General features: G+C 40.8%; 1 protein-coding gene across 6 annotated transcripts in view; it reads right to left on the minus strand.

Moving 5' to 3' along the window:
* COL4A4 (collagen type IV alpha 4 chain) overlaps positions 1-23,556 on the minus strand; it is a 135,501-nt gene that overhangs the window by 26,312 nt on the left and 85,633 nt on the right. For 5 of the 6 annotated variants that reach the window (XM_082464605.1, XM_082464606.1, XM_082464608.1 and 2 more), the window contains exons 25-37: positions 21,635-21,818; positions 19,806-19,874; positions 17,951-18,058; positions 17,245-17,463; positions 15,206-15,367; positions 13,991-14,161; positions 12,730-12,873; positions 10,267-10,374; positions 9,160-9,341; positions 8,242-8,305; positions 5,523-5,597; positions 1,698-1,805; positions 1,018-1,125 (exon numbers count right to left, since the gene is read on the minus strand). In XM_082464605.1, the coding sequence (XP_082320731.1) occupies positions 1,018-1,125; positions 1,698-1,805; positions 5,523-5,597; positions 8,242-8,305; positions 9,160-9,341; positions 10,267-10,374; positions 12,730-12,873; positions 13,991-14,161; positions 15,206-15,367; positions 17,245-17,463; positions 17,951-18,058; positions 19,806-19,874; positions 21,635-21,818 (1,702 nt within the window). The remainder of the gene's footprint in view (positions 1-1,017; positions 1,126-1,697; positions 1,806-5,522; positions 5,598-8,241; positions 8,306-9,159; positions 9,342-10,266; positions 10,375-12,729; positions 12,874-13,990; positions 14,162-15,205; positions 15,368-17,244; positions 17,464-17,950; positions 18,059-19,805; positions 19,875-21,634; positions 21,819-23,556) is intronic. The other variant, XM_082464607.1, reaches the window with a different exon arrangement.

A 23,556-nucleotide genomic window follows, 5' to 3' on the forward strand; every position in this document is an offset into this window, starting at 1 on the left:
CCTGAAACTAACACAACATTGTAAATCAACTATACTTCAATTTTAAAAAATGATTCTTGCTTTTTAAAAAAGACCTCTAAACAAACAAATATGATACAACGTAAGTGTTATGCTAGAGGTATACACAAGGTACCCATGGGAAAAAAAAATTTCTAAAATGAAAGAAATGGACTGAAAAGGCATAAGTACCAGGGCTGTATGGAGGGGCATGAATATTTGTTAATAACAAATTATTCTATTCTATTCTATTCTATTCTATCCCACCAGACCTATATTATTACCAGTCTACTATACTCTTAAAGGGAAAAAACTTAACCAGGAAAAAAATGTTTCTCTATCAAGCAAAGATAATAAATATTAATTCCTCTTTCTCCATAGCATCTTATCCTTTTCCTTTTCCTTTTCACAACTGACAAAAATACATTTAATATCTGTCTCCCCTACTAAACTGTGAGCTCTGTGAAGGCAAGAACCATGTCTATTTTCTTCAAAATTGTGTGCCTAGTATCACACAATTAATTGTGTCCTAGAATCTAGGACACAACAGGAGCTTGACTATCTGGGAGAAGAATAAATGAAAAGGCCGGAACATCATGGAAAACAATAGGCAAAATGCAGCTGCATAGCACAGGGAGATCAGCTTGGTGCTTTGTGACCACCTGGAGGGGTGGGATAGGGAGGGTGTGAGGGAGACGCAAGAGGGAGGGGATATGGGAATATATGTATATGTATAGCTGATTCACTTTGTTTTATATAGCAGAAACTAACACAACATTGTAAAGCAATTATACTCCAATAAAGATGTTAAAAAAAAAATGAGGGGGCAGCGGCATTTTGGTAGAGCGGGTCAAGAGACCAGGCAAGTGCTGCCCGAGTAAGAAAGAACAGGAGGCGGCAATGGGCATCCTTGGAAAGAGCCAGGCCCCAGGGTATGTCACTGGGGTGCTAGAAAGGCACTGTGAACTTGTGGGAGCATCACTGGAGCTTTCTGATGGGTCGGGCCTCCTTTTGACTTACCTTTTATTCCCGGAAGACCTGGTGCTCCTGGATCCCCCACGAGGCCTCTTGGCCCAGGATCCCCCATTTCTCCTGGATGTCCCTGCAGCCCAGGCAGCCCTGGATTACCTGAGGACGACAGGGAGGTTTTGCAGACACCCAGATGATATGAGTTTCGTTAAATGGGAAGGTCATCTATATTCTTGATCTATGGGTAACTGGGATACTGTTTTATTACTTTTTCTTTCTAGACCCCCTAACTGCATCTCAAGAGGAGAAAATACACTTGGGTGATTAAAGTTGCCAATTATGATTTGAACTTCTCACTTGATTCTGAATTGGCAAGAGGAGGAGCCGTGAAAATGTTGTGCTGAATGTGTGCTGTTTGGCTTAAGTCTAAAGGAGAAAAGGAAACCAGCCTCCTGAATGGTAGATGCATTAGGGAAGGTTGGAAAGGAGCTTTCCTCTGTCAGACCATCACTTTGTGCCTGGTATCTTCCTAGGTGCGTGACAGGTGCTGTCTTCATTTACGCCCAGACCAACTCAGTGATATTGGTCTATCTCCAATTTACAGGCGAGGAATAGTACATTTAAGTGACTTGTCCAAAGTCACAGGTCTGGGAAATGGCAGAGCCAGCTTCTTCCCGTACACCAAGAGATAGATGAGTGCCCGGGAACTCTCCAGGCTCCTTTTGAGGTACCTGGACACCCCGCTGGTCCAGAGGAGCCAGGCGGTCCTGGCCTTCCCGGTGGTCCTCCAGGTCCTTGAACACCGGGCAAGCCCTGCTCTCCAGGTGCTCCCAAATGTCCTAAAGAAAGAAGAACCAAACATCTGAGTAGCTGTAGTTGCTCTTCAAGATGGTGAATCTATAACACCTCCAACTTCAGCTCTTTCTTTTATATTCTTACTTTTTTACATATACAATTTTTCTATTGAAAAGATAACATGAAGGAAAAATGGAAAACAAAACACCTATAATCCCACCAATTTAACACAGTGTTTCATATGTATAACAAATGTGCAAATAAGGCCTACAATTTTATATTCTGATTTTTTAATTAGCTAGCATTGTATCATAAGTAATTTTCCAAGTTTGATATCATTTTCCTAATTATTGTTTTTAAACAACTGGCTGATAGCTTATTGAGTTAACCCTAATTAAATTAATTAATCTAATTTTCTCTACTGTTGGCCATCCATGTTATTCCTAACTCTTGCTGTTATGCATAATGATCTTTATACATCTTTAATCAATTTTTTCTCCTATTAAATTATTTCCTTAGGAAAAATTCCTAAGAGTAGAATTTTTAGGTAACACAGTCTGATATTTTGGTTCTTTTTAATGCATTTTTAAATGCTCAAAGATTTTAAAGTAAATCACAGACATCGTGGAATTTCATCCCTAAATATTTCAGGAGGTAAGTCTGAAAAATAAGAACATTTTCCTATGTGGCCAAAGTAACATTATCACAGCCAAGAAAATTAATGATCCTTAATATCATCTAATCCTCCTTCCATATTTGAGTTTTCTCAATCATCCCCTTAATGCCCTTCACAGCTGGTTAGTCCACAGCAGGTCCCATTCCAGAACCACACATTACATCTGGTGGATACATCTATTAGGTTAAAAGAAATCCACTACAGTCCCCTTCTCAGGACAGTGACGTGCTGAAGAGAAAGGCCCAACTGTTCTTAGTCTTCTAGAACAGACCATTCAGCATCTGGTTCTTGACAGAGGTTGCCAAATGGTTTGGATAAATGCCCCACCAGCTCACAGCCCGACGTGTCACCCCCACACAGCCCCAAGACCATAATTCCACATGCTCACTGAGGACTTTTTAATTTGTTGATTTGTTTTCTTGCTAATTTAGTAAGGATGAAATGATATTTCAGGCTTACTTTAAATTACATTTCTTTGATTACTAGAGAAGATGACTTCCCCATGTGTTTATTTATAATGTATGACTTCAATATCAATACCATTTATATTTGTAGGATAAACCAATAGTCTGTGCTGAAAATGACCAGTTGAATCTGCAAATAAAATATATGGTTCTATATTTACAAACCCATGGGGGTCATAGTCACTATTTATTATAACACACAAGAGAAACAAGCCTATGTTAGTCTATACTTGTTCCCAATCAAATTTAAGATCTATGAGCTTCACTGTGTATTGTTTTCTTCATCCTGAAAATATTCCTGCGGTAAAGGTAAGGCAGCCTTTCCCCACCTCCAAATGAAAAAACTGAAATATTAAAGGCTTGCCTCTCCAATCACAGTTATATTAAGAACAGAACCTGTGAGTTAATCTGTACTGTATCTTCTCTCTGAAATAGAGAAAGGGGAGGTAGAACTGAACCCAATGCAATCATATAAAATCCCCTGAGACAGGCTGCAGATCTACACCTTCTTGTTAGGCTTGTTCAAATTCAATGCAGCTTTTTTCAAGCCAATGGAAATTGCATGTTTAGGTAAACTCTGTGCTGGTGAATAACATATGATGTAATTTTAAAATTTCAAGCAAAAGCTATGGCATTTGAGAAAGGGAACCATTTAAACGGTGACAACCACAGGAGACCAGAGAAATTACACCAAGGCAAATTTTCTTGAAAAAGTTAGCCTACATATAAAATAACTTAGTTCTATGATTTTTAACTTACAATATTAGGTAATATCAAAGGCTTCCATTTTGGACTCCTTTTAGCTTATAAAATCTTACTATCTTAAAGGTTTACATAAAAATACCAGTAAGTATGGAAAAATCTCTTCATGTTTTGTTGACTGATGATGACGATGAATTACACTTTACATTTGTGTAGCAATTTTTAGTTTATAAATTGCTTTCAAGGAAGCTCATTTGATCCTCAGAACAACCTGTAATATGCATAGGGCCAGTTTACAGGTGAGGAAATAGCTCAGAGATGATGAGCAACTTGCCCAAGACCATATGCTCAGTGGTAAAGGAGGTTGATTTCAACCAGTGATGTTCCTTTCTGAGACCTCCCTCTGGTACTTTTCATGAGCCTCCACAATGCTAACCTCAAAGCTATTTTCCCCTCCAAATGTACACGTAAGCTGTACATTTCAGTTAAAATATTGTATTACCTAAATCTATTTGACCATGCCAGAGGTAAAAGACCTGTATGAAAGGGAGTGGGAAAGGAATTTTTTGCCAGTGCAATAGCTTGTTTTTCTGTTAGACTTCCATTTTAGCAATCTTATGGTATAAAAACAAAGATTAATTCATTCTCATTTTAAATGTGCCTTCCCAGTGTCCATAATTTACTGAATTGTGGATATTTATAGAGTGTAAAGACAACTCAAACTCTATAAAATTTCTGAAGTTAAAAATAATAAAAATTTTGATTTATTCTTTAAAGTAAATAAATAAACAAATTAAATAAAAACAAAGAAAGAAAATTTCCCATAATAGCTCTGCTCAGATATTCTTTCTGTTGTATGGAATGAAACATGGCCACTGCCGAAGAGAATTTTAAGGTAATACACAAAACTATTAATATGAGATATTTTAATTTACAGTGGACCCATCTAATACAAGCCTGGCTTCTAACCTGTCCACTATCAGCTGAATGACACTGGGCACCACTTACTGAACCAATCACCTGTGGAGAAACAAATTCTTTCCAGGCAGTGGATATCCCTGTGCACAGAGCTTTGTACATTTGTCTGATTATTGACTTAAGATATATTCCTACACGTGGAATTACTAAGTAAAAGCATGTGTATGTTTTGTCAGCTGTGGGTCGTCTACTGTAACCAGCCACAGCCTCTACCGGAGACCAAGAACTCACTGGAACATCACAATCTGTTCTGAGGGATTACACATCTATTGTTGCTGATAAATGAAGTGCTGTTTTGAAAGACTTGATTTTAGTAAATTAGATACTTAGTAAATGAGGTATTCAATCATATCTCAGCAACTGCACTCCTCAGGGCATTCACCTATGCTTTTCTTTTTTGTTTTGGCCACACCGTGAGGCTTGTGGGATCTTAGTTCCTTGACCAGGGATCGAACCCGTGCGCCCTGCAGTGGAAGTGCAGAGTCCTAACCACTGGACACCCAGGGAAGTCCCTCGCCTATGCTTTTCTGAGTAGGAAAGAAAGGGCTGGAATGACAACCTGCAGCTGTAGTCAGCTGAGTGGTTATTGTTAATGTATCACTTTTAGTTATAGATTTGCAAAACAGTCCAAATTTTAATTGCTTGCAATAATCATTTTTGACCCTGCCAAAATCTGGACATGCCTAGGGAAGTGTGTTGTTCACATCCTAGGTCATGGGAGCCATGGTGGAGAAAAGATGGTGAGTTGCTGGTGTACAATCCTGGTGTCCTCCTAGGCCAGTGCTTATACATAATCCTTCTGATAGGTATCTTAATGAGTGAAGGGAGAATATAATAAATACTGATACAACCATTGCCAGCTAGGAAGATAAAGTAATTGTACTATTTTTCAAACCAAACTTACTCTTTTTTGTTTTAATAAGAAAAGTACACAGCTATACCTGGATATCCAGGGCTCCCTGGCTCACCCTTTGGACCAGGTAGGCCAAACTGACTTGCAGGTTCCCCTTTGTACCCTGTAAGTGATAAAATGCACACAACATTATTTAAGAGAGTTTAATTTTGTTCATACAAGTGACTTAATAACTTTCATGATACTTTCCTTTATAGTCTATCCTCAATGTTCCAGGAGAGGATTTTTGAAACAATGCTTTTTTTTTTTTCTTACATAAGAACAAATAGAAACATAGATGCAAGCTGTGATTTAAACACACACACACACACACACACACACACACACACACACTATTTTATAGTTCATAACAGTATTAAGAAACTATAGATCTTAATAAGTTTAAATTTTTAAATTTTCTAAAATAATTTCAAATTTAGGTACCTATTTAAGAAATTACTTGGCATTGAGTATCCTTATATTGTTTTTTTAGAAACAGAAAGCAGAAACTGTCACTGCTTCAGCTGCTGCAATCACATTTCAAGCTCTCTTCAAGGAAGCTCAACTCAGTGTCCTTGTAAAAAAACGAAATCACAAAAGTCATCTTATTGATGACTTCACAAGAGATGGCACTTTGTAGGTCATTGTAGGCAGTTGTAGGCCATGGTAGGCAGTGACACCTACTGTCCCACAGAGCTGTTCCACACTGCTGCTGCATCATTCCAGACACAAGGACTTACATTATAGCTGGGAGCCAATTACAAATGGAGGACTCAAAATGGTATGGTAGGGAAGGGCAAGAAATTGATGGGATTACAAGAGAAGAAGAGAGCTAATTAGGCATGTTGTAAAGCACCTACACACGAACACCCTTTTTAAGGGGTCCCACCCACACCTATGGTAGCTTCTCTTCCACCTGACCCTACTCATAATTGTGGTTAATTGTTTGAAGGGTATGAATCTGGTCTATCCCAGGTCAGCCAGTCTTTCCTTTAGGAATTGTAATAAAAAGTAAGAATTTGAGGCCCTTGCCTATTGAGGCAGAAATCAAAAGCATTTTCACGATGTCCTAATATACAGCATGATCAAGTGCAATCCAAACATATCCAGAAAGGATACTGAATAGAGAGTGATAAACCCAATTGGTAGGCAGGTAAGTAAAAAACAGACCATGGAGAAAAGTCTCAAGAGAAAAAACCATGGATTGCCCAAGGGCTAGGTTACTTCAGACTATGGTCCTACAGAACTGTCTTATCTGCGGGCTCCACCGAGACAGCTTTTACTCCAAGTACCTTCATTGCATTTCGTTTCCTTGCAAACACGGCCAAATACAAGTAGGAAGGAAACAAGAAGAAATAGGTTTGTTCTTTGAGAGAGGCAAAGGGTCTATAATAAATGGATAGATGAGTAGAAGAGGACTGAGTTCTGAACACTGAAGCTATAAAATGTCAAAATAAAATATGAAAACTTCCCTATTTGTAACTATTTCTGAAGAGAAGATCTACGTTATTCTTTCTGAATAAATACATGTTCACAGTTCATTTTTTTCTTACAGCAGTTATCATGTTATTTATGGAGTGTCTCTCAAAGTGTAAAGCATGTTTCATTGGTAGTAAAGGGACATTTTTAGGTGGTTCACTAATTACTGTTTCTTACTTTAAAGTTATTTATTTTAATCTGTTTTAAAATAAAATATAACTGTACCACAAGCCTGTGAATTCACAGATAGTGAGGTTAAGGCTAAGGTTAAAAAGATGAATCATTTTAAAGTCGATTTAAAGAAAAATATTAACCCAATGGTACACAAAAATAGTAAAAATATTAAAGCTTTTGTGTAAACGCTGCAATTTAAGATACCCTGAATTTGTTTGTTTTGTTTGTCTGGATAAAGGGTTAACGAAACCTCTCTTTCTCTGAGGACATTTTTTACCTTGGGTTAACTTCCCTGTTCCTATTTCTCTGGAAACCTGATAAAGGTAGAATGCAAGTTGTGTTACAAGGCAATACTGTCTTTGGCACAAATTAAACTAAGGCCTGTGAGGCCAAATCCAGCCTGCAGCCTGTTGCAAAGAAAGTTTTATTGGAACACAGCTACACCCCTTTGTTTGCATATTGTCTACGGCTGCTTTCATGCTGTGTGTGCTTTCATGCTGTGTGTGCTTTCATGCACAGCTGTTATAGCAGAGACCACTCAGCTGAAATATTTATGATCTGGCCCTTTGAGAAAAACACATTTGCTGACCCTTGGCTTATGGTAAAAATAACTCAATTGTAAATTATGTGTGGCCCAGGAATTCTTAAGTGAACTCTTAGCACTTGGTGGGAAGTCATGGCTTTGGCCTTCTCTGTGTACCGTGACTCTTGTAACTGGGTCCCCAAAAGCTGTACCTATGGAGTCCTTAGAAGAGATGCTGGCTCCTGTGGGGCAGGGGGACATGGACCACCAATGCGGATCTGTCTCCTGGCACCTGAGCTGTCACTTATAGAGCTGCAGTCACTAGAAGGACAGCTGAGAGTACTCCCACCAAGGAGGAAATTGTGCTATGCCTGCAGGCATGCTGTTTTCTATATGGTACCCTTGGATCTGAATGACAAATATAGATGATTTAGGTCTTGTTTGACTATCTAGTAGAGTCTAAAAAGAACTCTTTGAATGTTGCAGTTTGTTTGATATACTTTACTTTTCATGCCAGAGGTACTTGCTCACAATGCTACAAATACCCAGGACTACGAGCTTGATGGATGGCTGCTGTATCTCCAAACCATACCTTTAGGTCCTCTTGTACCATCAATTCCTGAAAGTCCATGGGGCCCTGGAGAACCTGGCTCACCCTAATAGTTTAATGAAACAGAAATAAGATTGTAATTTAATTTCAAATACAAATGACACACGCTTGACATGATCCAGTTATAATTTTCTAGAACTAACTTGGTTTTTATAATTTGCAGTGGTAAAGAAAATGGGAAATGCATTGCAAGCATACTACTACATGCATCTAGGTTTTACAAGTTGACAAAACTCTTCCAGAATTAGCGATACCAACAGGGGGCATCCAAATCTCAATACTTGATTGCAAAACAGTAATTGCATCACATCACTTGAACTTTAAGTTTTGAATGAACAAATTGATACGAAATAAACTGTTATAACTTATACCCAAAACTTTAAAAATCTATTTTATTCCAAAAGATGGGTAGCAAAGTATATTATACATTTTCCAGAAGTTATGATGTAGGCTACTACATTTGTACTATCTGGGTTCTCAAGGGGTATTTTGTTCATGATTGTAAAGATAAAGTATATTTACAGCAAAATCTATGATGTCTGCAATTGGATAGGAAGGCTTAGTAACCAGAATTTGGGTCATTTTTCAGATGACTCTTTGTTCTGGTAAACCAGCAGTCCTCAGGCAAGTCTCTATGGAGCTGTTCAAACAAGGCTGGGGTAGAACGTGGAGTAAGTGACTTGATCATTTATGTCACTGGAACCAGGCGTAAGCACTGGCCAGAATTACAGTTACATCATGGCCTTCTAGAAGTTTCCATTCTTCCCTTGACCAACTCCTTACATTCTAAAAGCCAGTGAAAGGACTGTGATGTACACTGGCAAAGTAAGATGCCTTACGGGCATCCCGAGAGCAGAAAGGTTTTATTATTTCTTTCCTTCCAAAACAGCAGTTGCTTACCTGGTCACCTGGAAATCCCGGAAAGCCAATGAGCCCTCTCAGCCCAGGTGAGCCTGGAGAGCCTGGGGGTCCAGGAAGGCCTGGCAGCCCATTCCTCCCGGGCTCCCCTCTGTGAAATCCAGGTGGTCCACAGCTTCCCGGCTCTCCTTTCTTGCCTTGTATCCCAGGATGGCCTTTATCACCTGATGGGGTTGGAAGTGTTACAGACCTCTTGGAGGAAATCTCTTGAACTTTAAGGGACAGTTAAACTATCGTGCCAGGCGATAGTTAGGCTGTGGGTCTTGGTCCTACTTGCAGGAGACGAAGCCATCTCCCAGGAACTGGGAGTCCTAATTCCTGCCCTAAGCTGCATCACAACGGTTTCTGGCTTCCGTGACCTCACTGGAAAAGGAGCTGCCCATGAAGAGACTCAAGGCTATCCCGGGGGGAATGAGCAGCGTCACTCGCTTTATTTTAACATGATCATTTTACAAATGAGGAAGGACTTACCCAGAGAACTTAAAACATGTGTTCCCTAACAACTAGTTAAGGAGAGGGCCAACAAAAGAAGCCAGGTCCCATGCAAATTAAGTCTAAACTGGGAAAAGAGAACACAAACGTGGTTGTCAAAATCCTTGCTCTGGGGTGTTTCTGAGGCCCAGCAGCACAGGCATCGAGGAGCTTGTCAGAAAGTCAGAGGCAGACCGGCCCCAGATCTGCTGATTTAGTATCTGCATTTTAACAAGGGCCCCGAGGGATGCACACTGAAGGCTGAGTAGCACCCACTGAAATGATCTGGGCAGTCATTGTGCTACTCATTTTCAGATCAGCCAGCAAACCCAGGAATACTTTCAACCTGGTACCAGTATTTCATGTATCTGTCTGGACTGATCCTAGTTTGGAATATCCAAATCTCTAAACACATATGAACTACAGCTAAGTTCTAGCATGGAAAGAAAAGTACCATGAGGTTCTTTAGTGTATATTTTTATTTTTATCTAAAGAATGACATTTCCTAATCTCTGAATTACAGTTTTCTTGGAAAAGTTGTCTAATATACATGCTTGTTTGAATGACCTGCAAAGAAATCGACTTATTTGATATGGTTAAAAAAACATAAGAATTTACCTTCTTCTCCTGGGAATCCACCATCTCCAGGAGGTCCAGGTTCCCCGGTTTCCCCCTTTTTAGAAATAATATCCATTTCTCCTTCATATCCTGGGGGTCCTCTTGCTCCTTTAGATATTAATCATATAAGAGCAAAACAAAAGGAAGCACCACACACGTGATTATTCTGTTACAGCTCCTCACGTCCAGTTTGCAAATCCCCATTTAACCTACTAAAGTGTATTTATATTCATAGATTGCATGGTACCAGCATTGTTGATTGACTTCCTAAAGGAAGGGCCATGCCTTTTACATTCCTTTCCCAACTTGTCCAGCAAAGGGGACTGGTGTACACTGAGGGCTCAGTGAATGTTTGCTAAATTCAACCAAACTCGCCTCAGAGTCTTCAGTAAAAAGAGACAGGCTTGAAAAGTTCCAGGTCTAAAATACATCTCTTTGTGGTATATATATAAAATGGAATATTACTCAGCCATTAAAAAGAATGAAATAAAGCCATTTTGCAGCAATATGGATGGACCTAGAGATCATATGAAGCAAGGTAAGTCAGAAAGAGAAAGAAAAATACCATATGATAATCACTTATATGTGGAATCTAAAATACAACACAAATGAACGTATCTATGAAATAGAAACAGACTCACAAACATAGGGAACAGACTTGCAGTTGCCAAGGGGAAGGAGGAGTGGGGGAGGGAAGGACTGGGAGTTTGAGATTAGCGGATGCAAACTGATATATATAGAATGGATAAACAGCGAGGTCCTACCATATAGCACAGGGAACTATATTCAATATCCTGTGATAAAGCATAATGGAAAAGAATATGAAAAAGAATATATATATATGTATAACTGAGTCACTTTGCTGTACAGCAGAAATGAACACATTATAAATCAACTATACTTCAATAAAATTTTTAAAAAATACATCTCTTTATCCTGTAAATTTTGAATTGTCCATCTCATATTTTCCAGTTCCTTATCTTCCCCTTCCTAACCAGCCTCCAATATTTTCCTTACATTAAAAGAACAGACACTTAACTTTTGTCTCTATGTGTTCTCCACACAGAGAATTCTAAGAGGTAGGAAGGGTACACAGTAGTTCTCCTGATTTTTGCAAACACTATCCAGTTGTAGATGTGGGCTGGAGTGGGCTCATCCCAGCTTGATGAGAGCCACTTACTAACAAGTCAAGAATTTTGTAAACTAGTTGTTAAACCATCGGTAGTTTTACATCAGTCATGTTGAGCGTATTTATGGTGGGAGTATTTACACCCTGGCAATCAGCAAACTGTAGTGTAGTAATCAGGGCATTTTTTAAAAACTTTATTTTAGAGAGCCAGCTTACCAGAACATCACTGGCATTAACCCAATTTTAAATATTTTTAGTGGGATAATTATATAGAAGCACAATAGCACAGCAAACATCACTTATCTAAGCTAACAGAGAATGACTCTGATTCCTTGATTCTACATAAATAATTTACAGGCTAGTAAAACAAAAAATAATAGTAGAATCAATCAACTGAAAGTAATTTGAATTAAATATGAGGTTATTTTCCCAAAGGGCTTTAAAGACAAAAACGTTGTTTCTAGAAATTGTCAAGCATTCATTCTTAACACTGGAAATGAAATCTTACCTTCACTCACCATAGTCTCATGGCTAAGACATCAAAGTAAATATTTAACAGGGATGGGCACAGAACATTGACACCAGTGGTCTTGAAACTTTTTTTAAAATTGTAACAGAAACTTTTCTTTAAATGAAGCTTGGGAGAGATGCAATTCATGGCCCAGATGAAAGCGGACTCATCTAGTTCAGTGGTCAGCAGACTACAGCCCACGGGCCAAATCCCACCTGCGTCCAGTTTTTATGCAATCCATGAGCTGTGAATGATTTTCACACTTTTAAATCATTGGGGGAGGGGACTCAAAATAAGAATAATACTTTCTGACATGTGAAATTAAGTGAAGTTCAAGTTTCAGTGTCCATAAATAAAATTTTACCAGATCACAGCTATGTTTGTTTGTTTACATGTGGTCTCAGGCTGTTTTTGTGCTACAAATGCTGTGTTGTGTAATTTCGACAGAGACCATGTGGCCTTAACAAAAAAACTGCTTTTTTCATTTAAAAAAATTGAAGGAGGGTTTGGGGAGTCCTGCCTGCACCCCCTTCCCAAAAGGTGAGAAGGTTTTCTGAAACCCAAAAGCTATAAATCAAAGCCCTTGTTAATTTTTTTCTATTAACATAGCAATTCATTTGCCATAGTTATATGGGATAAGATTGGGAGGAAAGGAAACTACATTTTGCTTAAAATCCTAAAACAAACACCATAGATTCAAAAGGCAGCAAAATCCAAGCCGCAGGATAGTTCCATTTTATTTTTTCAGGGATCATACTTACAGGTTCTGGTCAAACACTAAAAACCATCTATGCTGCATCGCTGTACTATTAGCTGCGTTTACCTTTGTCACCTTTCGCTCCTCGGTCTCCCAGGGAGCCAGGCCAACCCTTTTCTCCGGGTTCTCCCTTTCTGCCAGGGTGTCCGTCTGGGCCAGGTTTTCCTCTCTCTCCTGGAAAACCCAGGAAGCCGGGCAGCCCCTGGGGTCCTGAGGAGTAACATGAATTTTTAGGGAAAAGTTTTATAGGCTAGTATGGTTCCTAGATCTGCGTTCCTTGCCGTCCGCGTGGAGAGGCGAACTCCCCCTAACTCTGAGCTTGTGCTGAAGGGAACAACCACTACCAGCCTCTCGCCTGTAAGAGACATTCTGTCCCAACCAAGCCTCAGTTTTCCCCGCCACAGATCTGAACTGCAGGCCTTTACGCTTCTGAGTCCGGATCCCACAAAGCTTTAAGAGAACTGGGCTTCCCTGGTGATGCAGTGGTTAAGAGCCCGCCTGCCAATGCAGGGGACACGGGTTCGAGCCCTGGTCAGGGAGGATCCCACATGCTGCGGAGCGGCTAGGCCCGTGTGCCACAACTACTGAGCCTGCGCTCTGGAGCCCATGAGCCACAACTACTGAGCCCATGTGCCACAGCTGCTGAGCCTGCGCTCTGGAGCCTGTGCTCCGCAGCGGGAAGCCACCGCAATGAGAAGCCGGCGCACCGCAATGAAGAGCAGCCCCCACTCGCCGCGACTAGAGAGGGCCCATGTGCAGCAACAGGGACCCAATGCAGCCAAAAATAAATAAATTAATTAAATAAATTTAAAAGAGAAAGAAGCATAAGTTCAAAGATGTTGGTCTGGGCCTTGGCACACAGGTAGTGCCTAAAAAAAAAAAGAGAACTGGGTGTTGGGGAGGGAGGGGGAGAGGGAGGGGGGGAGGGAGGGGGAGAGGGAGGGGGAGAGGGAGGGGGGAGGGAGGGGGAGAGGGAGGGGGGGAGGGAGGGGGAGGGAGGAGCCCATCCAAAGTGGAAGCACATCAGCCCTGACACCCCCTGCTCCATCAGTACCACCCAGTCCTTCGGGCAGAAGTGTGTGCGGGTTCTGTGGACCTAACCCCTCCTCCCAACACTCCCGTTTACCTAAACCAAAACACTCTGCCCCTGGAAATTACAATACAGAAGACAAGAAGAAGGGAGAGGTCACACGGGAAAGGACCAAGTCAGGCTAATATACCAGTAAACTCTACAGTATGGTCACATGTAATTGTCTTCACTTGGCAGTGGATTTCAAGTTTATAAAATGGTGGGTTGGGGGGGGAATAATGGAAAAGCAATACCCACCCTTTGGGCCTGGAAGACCAGGTAGCGCATCATCCCCAACGGGGCCTGGGACTCCCGGGGGCCCTGGGGGTCCATCTGCCCCTGGCCATCCTGGGACTCCGGGGAGGCCCTTCATTCCAGCGGGTCCAGGAGGCCCCATGTCCCCTTGTTGTCCTTTCCAACCTGGGGCACCTGTGACAAATCGCAGTGACAACAATGTAGGAAGACTGAGAACTGGCTTCACACACGGGCAGGAAAAAAATCCATGGTAGCTTAAATTGTGTATCTGTGGCCAAGTAAACGATATTTATCAGCTAAAATCACAGTAGCGACTCTCCATCAGTCTAAGTATATATTTTTCTGGCTGCTATAAAAAGAAAGGCAGATTACTTGAATAAATATTTCCCAGTTGAGATGCATTATAAAGTCTTTAAAATGGAAAATGGATAAGGGTAAAGAATTTATATTTACTCTTGGGTGGGGAGAGGGTGGGAACTAATAGAAGAAAACATTCCAGGTGCTTCTTAAAGCTACAGCCAAGTGAATTTTGGTCAAGCTGTTCACTGTGTAATGAGAGAATTATAGGAATCAGCAACGTCATCTAGAAGTATTGGTGATTAAAAACAAAGCTGTAGTGGCAGGGTTTGCTCCAATCTCATTTTGATCCTTTGAGAGGGTGTATTCTTGGATTTGGATAAACACAGTAGAATTTAAATAACAGGTGACAATCTGGATGGTGAAATAAAGATCATATTGGAAATAGCCCCCCAGCACTTGTGTTGAGAGACACTTTCTCATGGGTCTCTTTGATGTCTTGCTGTGTATTCCAAGAACAGAGGGTCCTGACCCATCCTCACTCGGGCTATTTCTCAAGGTTGTGTTGGCAGCGAGCAGCCTGACAGATGTAGTGCCTCTCCCAGTAAGAAAAGCAAGCTGTCTTGCAGGTTAATGTACAGCTGTTGTATCCCAGGCTCAGAAACTTCAACCCACCATGTGTGCGGCATCCACTAGCCCCTCTTATATCACCCCCGAGACACTTGGGTGACACAAGGAAACGACGCAAACCAACATGAAACTCATGCTACTTGCGGCGCCATAAATAATCAAATCCTTTGTTTCTGACCCAAGAATCTTGCTTCTGCCAGCATCCGTAAAAGAGCAACAGGTGAGCTTATTCCTCTGTAAGTAGGGTAAACCCCACACCTGTCACAGTTCTTGACACCTGCCGACACTTACCTGGACTTCCTGGAGCTCCAGGGAGCCCTGGTGGCCCTGGTCTCCCTGGAGCACCTCTTTCACAGGAATGGCCGGGTGGACCTGGGATCCCTGGAAACCCGGCACTTCCCTCTCTCCCTTTGGGACCTTTGAGACCTGGGAATCCAGGCATTCCAGCTGGCCCTGAAATGATACAGTTCATCTGTGACACTGAGGGCATAACACTACATAGACGGCCTACAGTGGTATTCATGTGTATCAATACTGGAGGTAAACATTTTGATCCCGGCTCTGGGCTCCAATGAGTTAAGCCTCTGAATGGATTTTCTTATCATAGATCGTAGTGAGCTCCAAGTGCACGGTAAAGCCATGCATTGCTAAGAGAACTACTTGATAAGGTTATGTAGACAATATAGAAGTTGCTCATGCAAATTAAAAATCCATGCAGTTCTTCCTGATTTTCATTAACCTCTAACATTGGGGCAGGCTTTACACCAAACCACCACAATGCTTCCCGCCCAGTTTGTACTGTCTGAATTTGCATTCTGTAAACGATTTCATCACTCCAACTCTCAAAATTTGTATTTATTGGAAAGATAGCATCATGATCTTCAGGGGGAAAAACGTCTTCCATAATTCTACACCCTAACCTAAAAATCTACTTTATTGTTTAATGTTTTCATTGTATTTTGGTTCATATGTTTGCATTTTTAAAATAGTAATCCCAGTGTACTTTCAATTGTTGGGTTATTTCATATTGCATGTTAATATGCAAATGTTTTCCATTTTACTGTAATCTTTGCAAATATAATTTTAATTGTTAATAGCTGAATAGTATTCCTTTGAGTGTGGTGTGTGAGCGTGTGTATGTACGTATTACTTAACTCTCTTTACTGTTTTCAATTGTTCCTCTACTGTGAATAATACTACAACAGTATTTTCGTACTAACCATCTCCTGTTGAATTCTTCCCTTAAATACATTTCACAAGTGAGATAGCGGGATTACTGGGACAAAATTACTTTCATTGACTCACATAATGTATTATCTTGTTACGTTCCAATTAAATGGGTTTTTGTATATGAATGCTTCTGACTTACAAACTATTGGCTAAGCTCTCTGAGGACGAAGAATGTGGCTTATTTCCCTGCCTTCCATTTTCCCTGTACTATTGTACTATCATGGGTACCTAATGAACACTGGCCCATCCATCATTAGAAAAGAACCAGAACAGTGTTTGTAAAAGTCTGATCTGGGGTCCACTTTGGGTCACCATCCCCCAGGGGTTAAAGTTCAGACTGGAATGCTGGGCTCCACCCAGTTCTGATGTAATGAATCACAATTTCCGAGATTGGGGCCCAGAAGATGGTGATGTTAATGACCCCCACCTCTACCCCTGTTTTTTTTTGGGGGGGAGGTGGTAATTTTAAGTACATTAAAATCTGAAAACCTCTGCTGGGGATCCTGAAGGATCCACAGCGATTTCAGAAAAGAACGTGAATCAGTGCCAGGGCCATCTCGCCATCTTAAGTTTCACTGCCCTGCCTGCTATCCCTGCTGGAATGAAAGTCCCTCTGTCCTGTCACCTGTCCAAAGGACACAGCGTCTGCCAGGACTCAGCCCGTGCCTAGCTCTCCCCCAGGGCTTTCCTTTGAATGCCAGCCCCCCCTGCTTTGCCCCAGGGAGATGCTCTTCTCTGACAGCCTGTCGTGCCCTCCTTCAGCCTGGCAGTGGCAGTGGGCGGGTCACCCAGTCTCTGCTCCTCAGCGTTAACATACTGGCCTGGAGTCCAAAGCAGGCAGATGTCTGGTAGCTGCTGAATCAGACTGAACAGACTGAGCCACAGTGAGCTGGGTTTGAAAACAACCAATAAAATGCAAAGGCAACAACTGCGGATGTAGGTTATTAGAAATGTAACCACTGCCCATGTACGAAGGAAGATGCCTGACTGAAAATTTTACATTCTAGATTTTTAAGGCTAGATAGTCTAGACACTCTTCAGGGACCTGTTCCAGAACCGAGCTGGCTTTATGGACCACAGGAAGAGCACAGCCCTCATACCTGCAGCCCCCCGTCGTCCGGGATCACCTCTGAGTCCTTTTGACCCTGGTACTCCTAAAAGACCCCTCTTTCCTGGGGGTCCTGGGTAGCCAATAGCAGAGTCTCCCGGAGGTCCTTTCTGACCATTCACTCCAGGTGAACCTGGAGAGCCTGGGGGCCCGACAAGGGAGGACCCCTTTTCACCTCCAAAACCTGGATCTCCCATATCACCATGAAAACCTATTGAACAAAAAATTGTTTAAATTGTTACATGTACAGATATAGAACCAATACACATATAAGACTACTACTTTGATAAAAACACATTGTTTTAAAATACAGGGATACCTACTAAAATTAAGAGTAACTTAATAGGCAATACTGTTTTTTGCCACCTTCTGTCAGAAAATGAATTGTAACTCCGTGTTTCCTATAAGCCAATGACGTTTCCCTAATTGCTTTCATTTACCGGCAAACAGTCTGTCTAGACTGAGCAGTTCCTACAACATAATGTAATATGATAATAATATAATATAATAGCCTATAACTCATGCTCCAGGTTTAAGGAGCCCTGAGACATCACAAAAGTATCATAACCTAGAAGTTATTGAAACATAGCTAAGAGCTTACTATATCAAGAAAAACCATTCCCCCACCATCTAGGGATCCCTGGGCCATTTGCTGACTAAGATCATGAGACATGCCTAAATGAAAAGCACTTATTTACCAGGTGGACCAGGGATTTCTGAGATTCCTGGTTTGCCACGTTGACCCTTTTCCCCATCCAAACACCTCAACCCAGGAGCTCCCTGACGACCTGGAAATCCCTTCGGACCTAAACAAAAACAACAAAACACAGACACAATAAAACGTAAATCAAATGAGGACAAAATAAGATGATTTTTTAAATAAAATCTATGTTAAGTCTTTCTTAGGGTATTTCTACTTTATGGAAGTATAGGTGGTGCCTAGCCTGGTGTTTATAAGTCTTGTGCTCCAAATAAGCTTTTCATAGAGATTGTGTTAAGGTACTTTCTCAGAAGTCATACTGTAAAGAATTCTTTCTGAAAGCCTTTGGGACGTATACCACCATTCAGATGAATCTTTTGATACTTTCCCATGCTGAGTCTCAAACACAAATATGTGAGGATAGCCTTCCTTGTAAGAGGACAGAGGTGGTTCCCAGTGTGTGTCTTGATGAGAAAGCACCGGAATAAAGACCAAATCTATTTCCCTGCATCTTACTGCATTTGCCCTTAAATGAAGTACAGGCAAAAAGCACCTGCAAAAGGAATTGAGATTTTCTTAAAACCTTCTGTGTTTTCCTACAAGGAGTTATCTAAGCTAAAATAACTTATAAATCATGAACTTCAAAGGAGATGCAACTGCTAGCTGAAACTTTGAGTGTTCACTTCCCTTGAGGCTGAAGCTGCTGAAAGTGATCATACGTGTTTTTTATCCATCCATGTCAAGGTACCAGCAAATGTGAAGATGAACGTACCATCAGTCAACCAACCATTCTTCACTCCACTGATATAGAATTATATTTCCACACCCTTGCCACTGCCTTGTGGTGGGTGGCCCGTATTTCCCACACTTTGATCCGGGGCTTGGCCATGTGACTTGCTTTGGCCAATAGGATAGTAACACCATGAAGTAATGAGAGGTGTGAACAGTGCCAGTGAAACTGGGCCCCACCCTCTGGCATTTCTGCAGCCACAGGAGCAGAGCACACCCTGGCCTCACAATGAGATAGATGCCTGCTGCAGACCTGACCTGACCCAGAGCCAGGCACGAAGCCGATAGAGAGCATCTTAGATCAGCTGAACCCCAGCCAACGACAGACCCACAGACAGAAAATAAATACTATTTGTTAAAGCCCACTGCAATTTGGAGGTTGTTACACAACACTATTGTGAAAGCTAGTGGTTATAGAGGGCAGTAGAGAGTCATTCATCATTCAACACTTAAACACTTTTTGTATTGATAGTTACGTAGAACAAGAAAGGTGACCTTTAGTGGCCATGCTAGTACTTAACAGGTCAATTTAAGTGAACTCTAAATAAATAAAAAAGAATTAGACAAAATCCCTTATATAGATCTAGGTTTAATTCAGCTATAAATAGGTGATTGAGTCAAGTGCAGTGGTTGTATGAAAGTGTAATCAGGGGTGTAGATGCATGGGCATTTTTCAGAATGTTTCTGGTCAGATATTTGGGTCTCTTGGAAAGCAGAATAGAGTAAAACTTATAATCAGTAATCAAATGGTCAATTTTCACTCTCGGGGCACAAGTAAAGAAAGAAGATACAGTTTTAAAATGCTCAAAGGGTAATCATTTTTGCCGATATGTGATCAAATCAAGGTAAACTCTGTTGCACAGAAATATTATTCAGAGTGTGTTTGGTGGACGGCGGACCCAAGGGGAATGGCTACAAATGCTGTTTCCCCATAGTCCCTCAAAACTTTATAATCAGGGTAGAAATATCCTAAATAGTTCCCTGAGGATTTGCTATTGGTTTATCTGTCTTGCCAGTTCTTTTAGTTGGGAATGTGTATGACAGTAACTTCTCCTTGATCGTACCTGGAGGTCCATCAAAACCTGGCGGGCCTGGCCTCCCAGGGTAGGTTACGTTACAAGGAATTGTATCACCTGGAATGAAAAAAAAAAAGTGGCATTCACATAATTGATAGTCCAATGCAACGTGAATCTCAATGACAACTCGATCAAGATACTTCTTCATACAGTATATGTGGAATTCAAAGGAAAAGAAGACTCTCGAGTCTCATTAGGTCACTTGAACTATGTTTATTTTGAATTTCTAGAAGATCTGTCCTGAAACCTGAACTTCAACTGTCAGACAGTAATAGACAGAAGGGGAATAAGAAAAATATTGATTCCAAGAAATATCAGTTTAATAACCTACAAAAAATAATGGATGTCTAATACAATGGAATCAGAAGCTTTGATAAATCATGAAATAGCAGCAAGCATGCAACACTGAGTTCCCAAGATTTGACTCCTAGCTTGGATGTGGGGGAATTGTGCAAATGAAGAGACTGGGAGAGATACTAATAACAGCTTCCATTTACTGAGGGTCTGCCATGGGTCAGGTGCTTCAAATATATTGTCTCTGGGGGCTTCCCTGGTGGCTCAGTGGTTGGGTATCCATCTGCCAATGCAGGGGACACGGGTCTGAGCCCTGGTCGGGGAAGATCCCATATGCCGTGGAACAACTAAGCCCGTGTGCCACAACTACTGAGCCTGTGCTCTAGAGCCCGCAAGCCACAACTACTGAGCCCGTGTGCCACAACTACAGAAGCCTGCGCGCCTAGAGCCCGTGCTCCGCAACAAGAGAAGCTACCGCAAGGAGAAGCCCGCGCACCGCAACGAAGAGTAGGCCCAGTTCACTGCAACTAGAGAAAGCCCGCATGTAGTGATGAAGACAAAATGCAGCCAAAAATAAAATAAAGAAATTTATTAAAAAATATATAAATACTGGCTCTTGTTTTTCTAATGACTTTGCAATGTGGTTTTTGTCATCCTTCATTTCACTTGGTAAAGAAAATAAAATTTCAAAGTTGTGCTCTTGAGTTTTCTTCTCCTTTAAAATGGAATGTTTCCCTTTTATAACAGAAATTACATCTCATAATGTATTACACCATAAGCTCTTAAATAAAAAATGTACCATATGAATAAAAATAATGTTATATTGTGATGGTTCCAGACCATGATCTTAAACCATATCAAATTCCAAGGCATTTGTGTTTCTATGTTGTCAAAGCAAGAACCAAACATATTATTATATTATAAAATTTCACAAGTAACTATGTAACTCAAGTCATATGCACATATTACAAAAGAGAAAATCTTAAATCAATCTTTTTCCAACCTTTTTAAAAGTTTTGAGCTATAAAACTACAAGTCACTTTATTGTTTGAAATCCAAATAACTGTCAAATATATTTAAAATCCCTCCTTTTTTTCTCCCTAGAATGCCTACAAATGGGTTTTCATGGACAATGTTGTATTTTTAAAATGAAATGTTAGTATTTCTATTCAAATAAAATGCATAATCTCAAAAGAGAGTAAAAGAAGAGAGATTTTGAATATATACATGTATGTAATTTTAAGAGTCAGATTGTCCACATTGATACTGAGAAATGAATGAAAGGCAATTTGCCAAACCAATAAATCAGCAAAGACATCTTAGCATTTTAAAGATTTGTTTTAAGTATTGATTGTGCTGTAATGTTTTTACTTGTTTGACAACATTCAAGGTTTGAACAGTGAATTGTGGGAATTTTATTTTAGAGGTTCTACCATAACTGTAATAACTTTGCCCAGAAGAGAGGCTTACTTTAGTTTCCATGATTTCACTTGACATTCTGCCACAAAAACATTCAAAATTACCTTTCTGACCCTTCCAGCCATCAGGGCCCCTCTTGCCTGGGCAGCCTGGAGCTCCTGGTTGCCCCCTCTCTCCTGGTGGACCAGGAAATCCCAGTCCTGGAGGCCCCCTAGGTCCTGCTCTGCCCGGGGGCCCTGGTGGTCCAGGAGGCCCTTTATCACCTGGGGCTGCATCTTCTTGATCTCCCTGAGAACATTTGCATCAAGAGTCAGAGTCAATTACCAACCTTTGAAAGGCCATGAACTCAAAGCAATCATTGTCACTGTAGGCTACAAAAATGCATGCAGAAAGCCAGTTAATTCTAGAAGTTACTTAATAGCAAATGTAATTTTAAATGATTAAGATTCTTCTTAATGTTTTACATACATATTTACAGTCATATATATATGCTCTTGATGTGTGTTTTATGACTCAAAAACAGAAAATTATATGTTATGTCTTAAATACAGAATAAGAAATTTTATTTAGAACCACTCTGTGACAGCAAATACAATAAAATATAGAAATGCATAAATTAAGGGAAGTAGTGGGCTTACAAACTAAATAAATTCTTATGTATTAGAAACGTTATTTTCTGCATGATTGTAAGACACAGGGATGGACTTTATCGCCCTCCACCTCTGTGGGCCAAGGGCTGACAAATCCTTTCTCCTCCTGCGTAAGAATTTGACTTTGGTTAATGGTCTAGCTCTGCTCTTCAGGAATCTGCATAAAAATGGATGTCCACTGCATTACTAGACCACCTTGCTTATGGTAAACTTAATCCCTGGCTGCAAAACTTGCATCTGGTCTGGAAGAACTATAAAGACCTGTGTGGAGCCTTTGTCAGGGCTTCCTGAAGAGGCGGCTCCTGTAACTGGCAAGTTCCTGTGGGGTCCCTGCAAGCTAGCTGTGCGGTGCAGATAACAATCCCGTGGAGAAGGAGGCTTTCAAGCCCAGGCTGCTCACACTTCTGTATATGGGGATCTCACTGCCTTCACCCCAACTGAATGAAAAGCTGCAAGGACTCTTGTGCATGAGGAATGCCTGACACTGCCCCGCAGGCAAGTTGAGGGTCACGCCTTCTAGCCTCCTGAGCGGCCTGGTCCCAAATGTGGTCTATGAGTCTGAATTGTTTCAGACTCAGTCTGAAACTCTAGAGAGATTTCCCCATCCCTAGTGGGTGTTATAGAAATTCCTCTTCCAATTTGATCTGTAAAAACACTTCGGTTTTTCACAGTTAGGTTAGTACATGATGACAATTATCACTCAGTGACGTTGGTTTCTAAATACAGCAGTCCCCTGCTTATTCACGGTTTCACTTTCCAAGATTTCAGTTACCCACGGTCTGAAAATATTAAATGGAAAATTCCAGACGTAAACGATTCACAAGTTTTAAACTGTGCTCCGTTCTGAGTAGCATGATGAAGCCGTCTTGCTCCATCTCACTAGGGACGTGAATCAACCCTTTCTCCAGGATATCCTTCAGTTAGTCACTTAGTAGCGTCTGGTTATCAGATTGATTGCAGTGGTATCACAGTGCTTGTGTGCAAGTCACCCTTATTTTACTTAATAACAGCCCCAAAGCACAAGAGTAGTGATGCTGATAATTCAGCTATGCCCCAGAGAAGTTGTAAAGTGCTTCCTTTAAGTGAAGAGGTGCAAGTTCTCAATTCAATAAGGAAAGAAAAAAGAAGCGTATGCTGAGGTTGCTAAGATCTATGGTAAGAATGACTTTTATATCCATGAAATTGTGAAGAAGGAAAATGAAATTTGTGCTAGTTTTGCTGTCACACAGCAACCTGCAGAAGTCATGGCATAGTGCTTGCTAATTGCTTAGTTAAGATGGAAAGGCATTAAATGTGTACCATAAGATATTTTGAGAGAGAGAGACACTACATTCACATAAATTTTATTACAGTATATTGTTATAATTGTTTTATTT

This window comes from Balaenoptera physalus (genome assembly GCF_965194825.1).
Source record: "Balaenoptera physalus genome assembly, chromosome: 6".
Classification (NCBI taxonomy): Eukaryota; Metazoa; Chordata; class Mammalia; order Artiodactyla; family Balaenopteridae; genus Balaenoptera; species Balaenoptera physalus.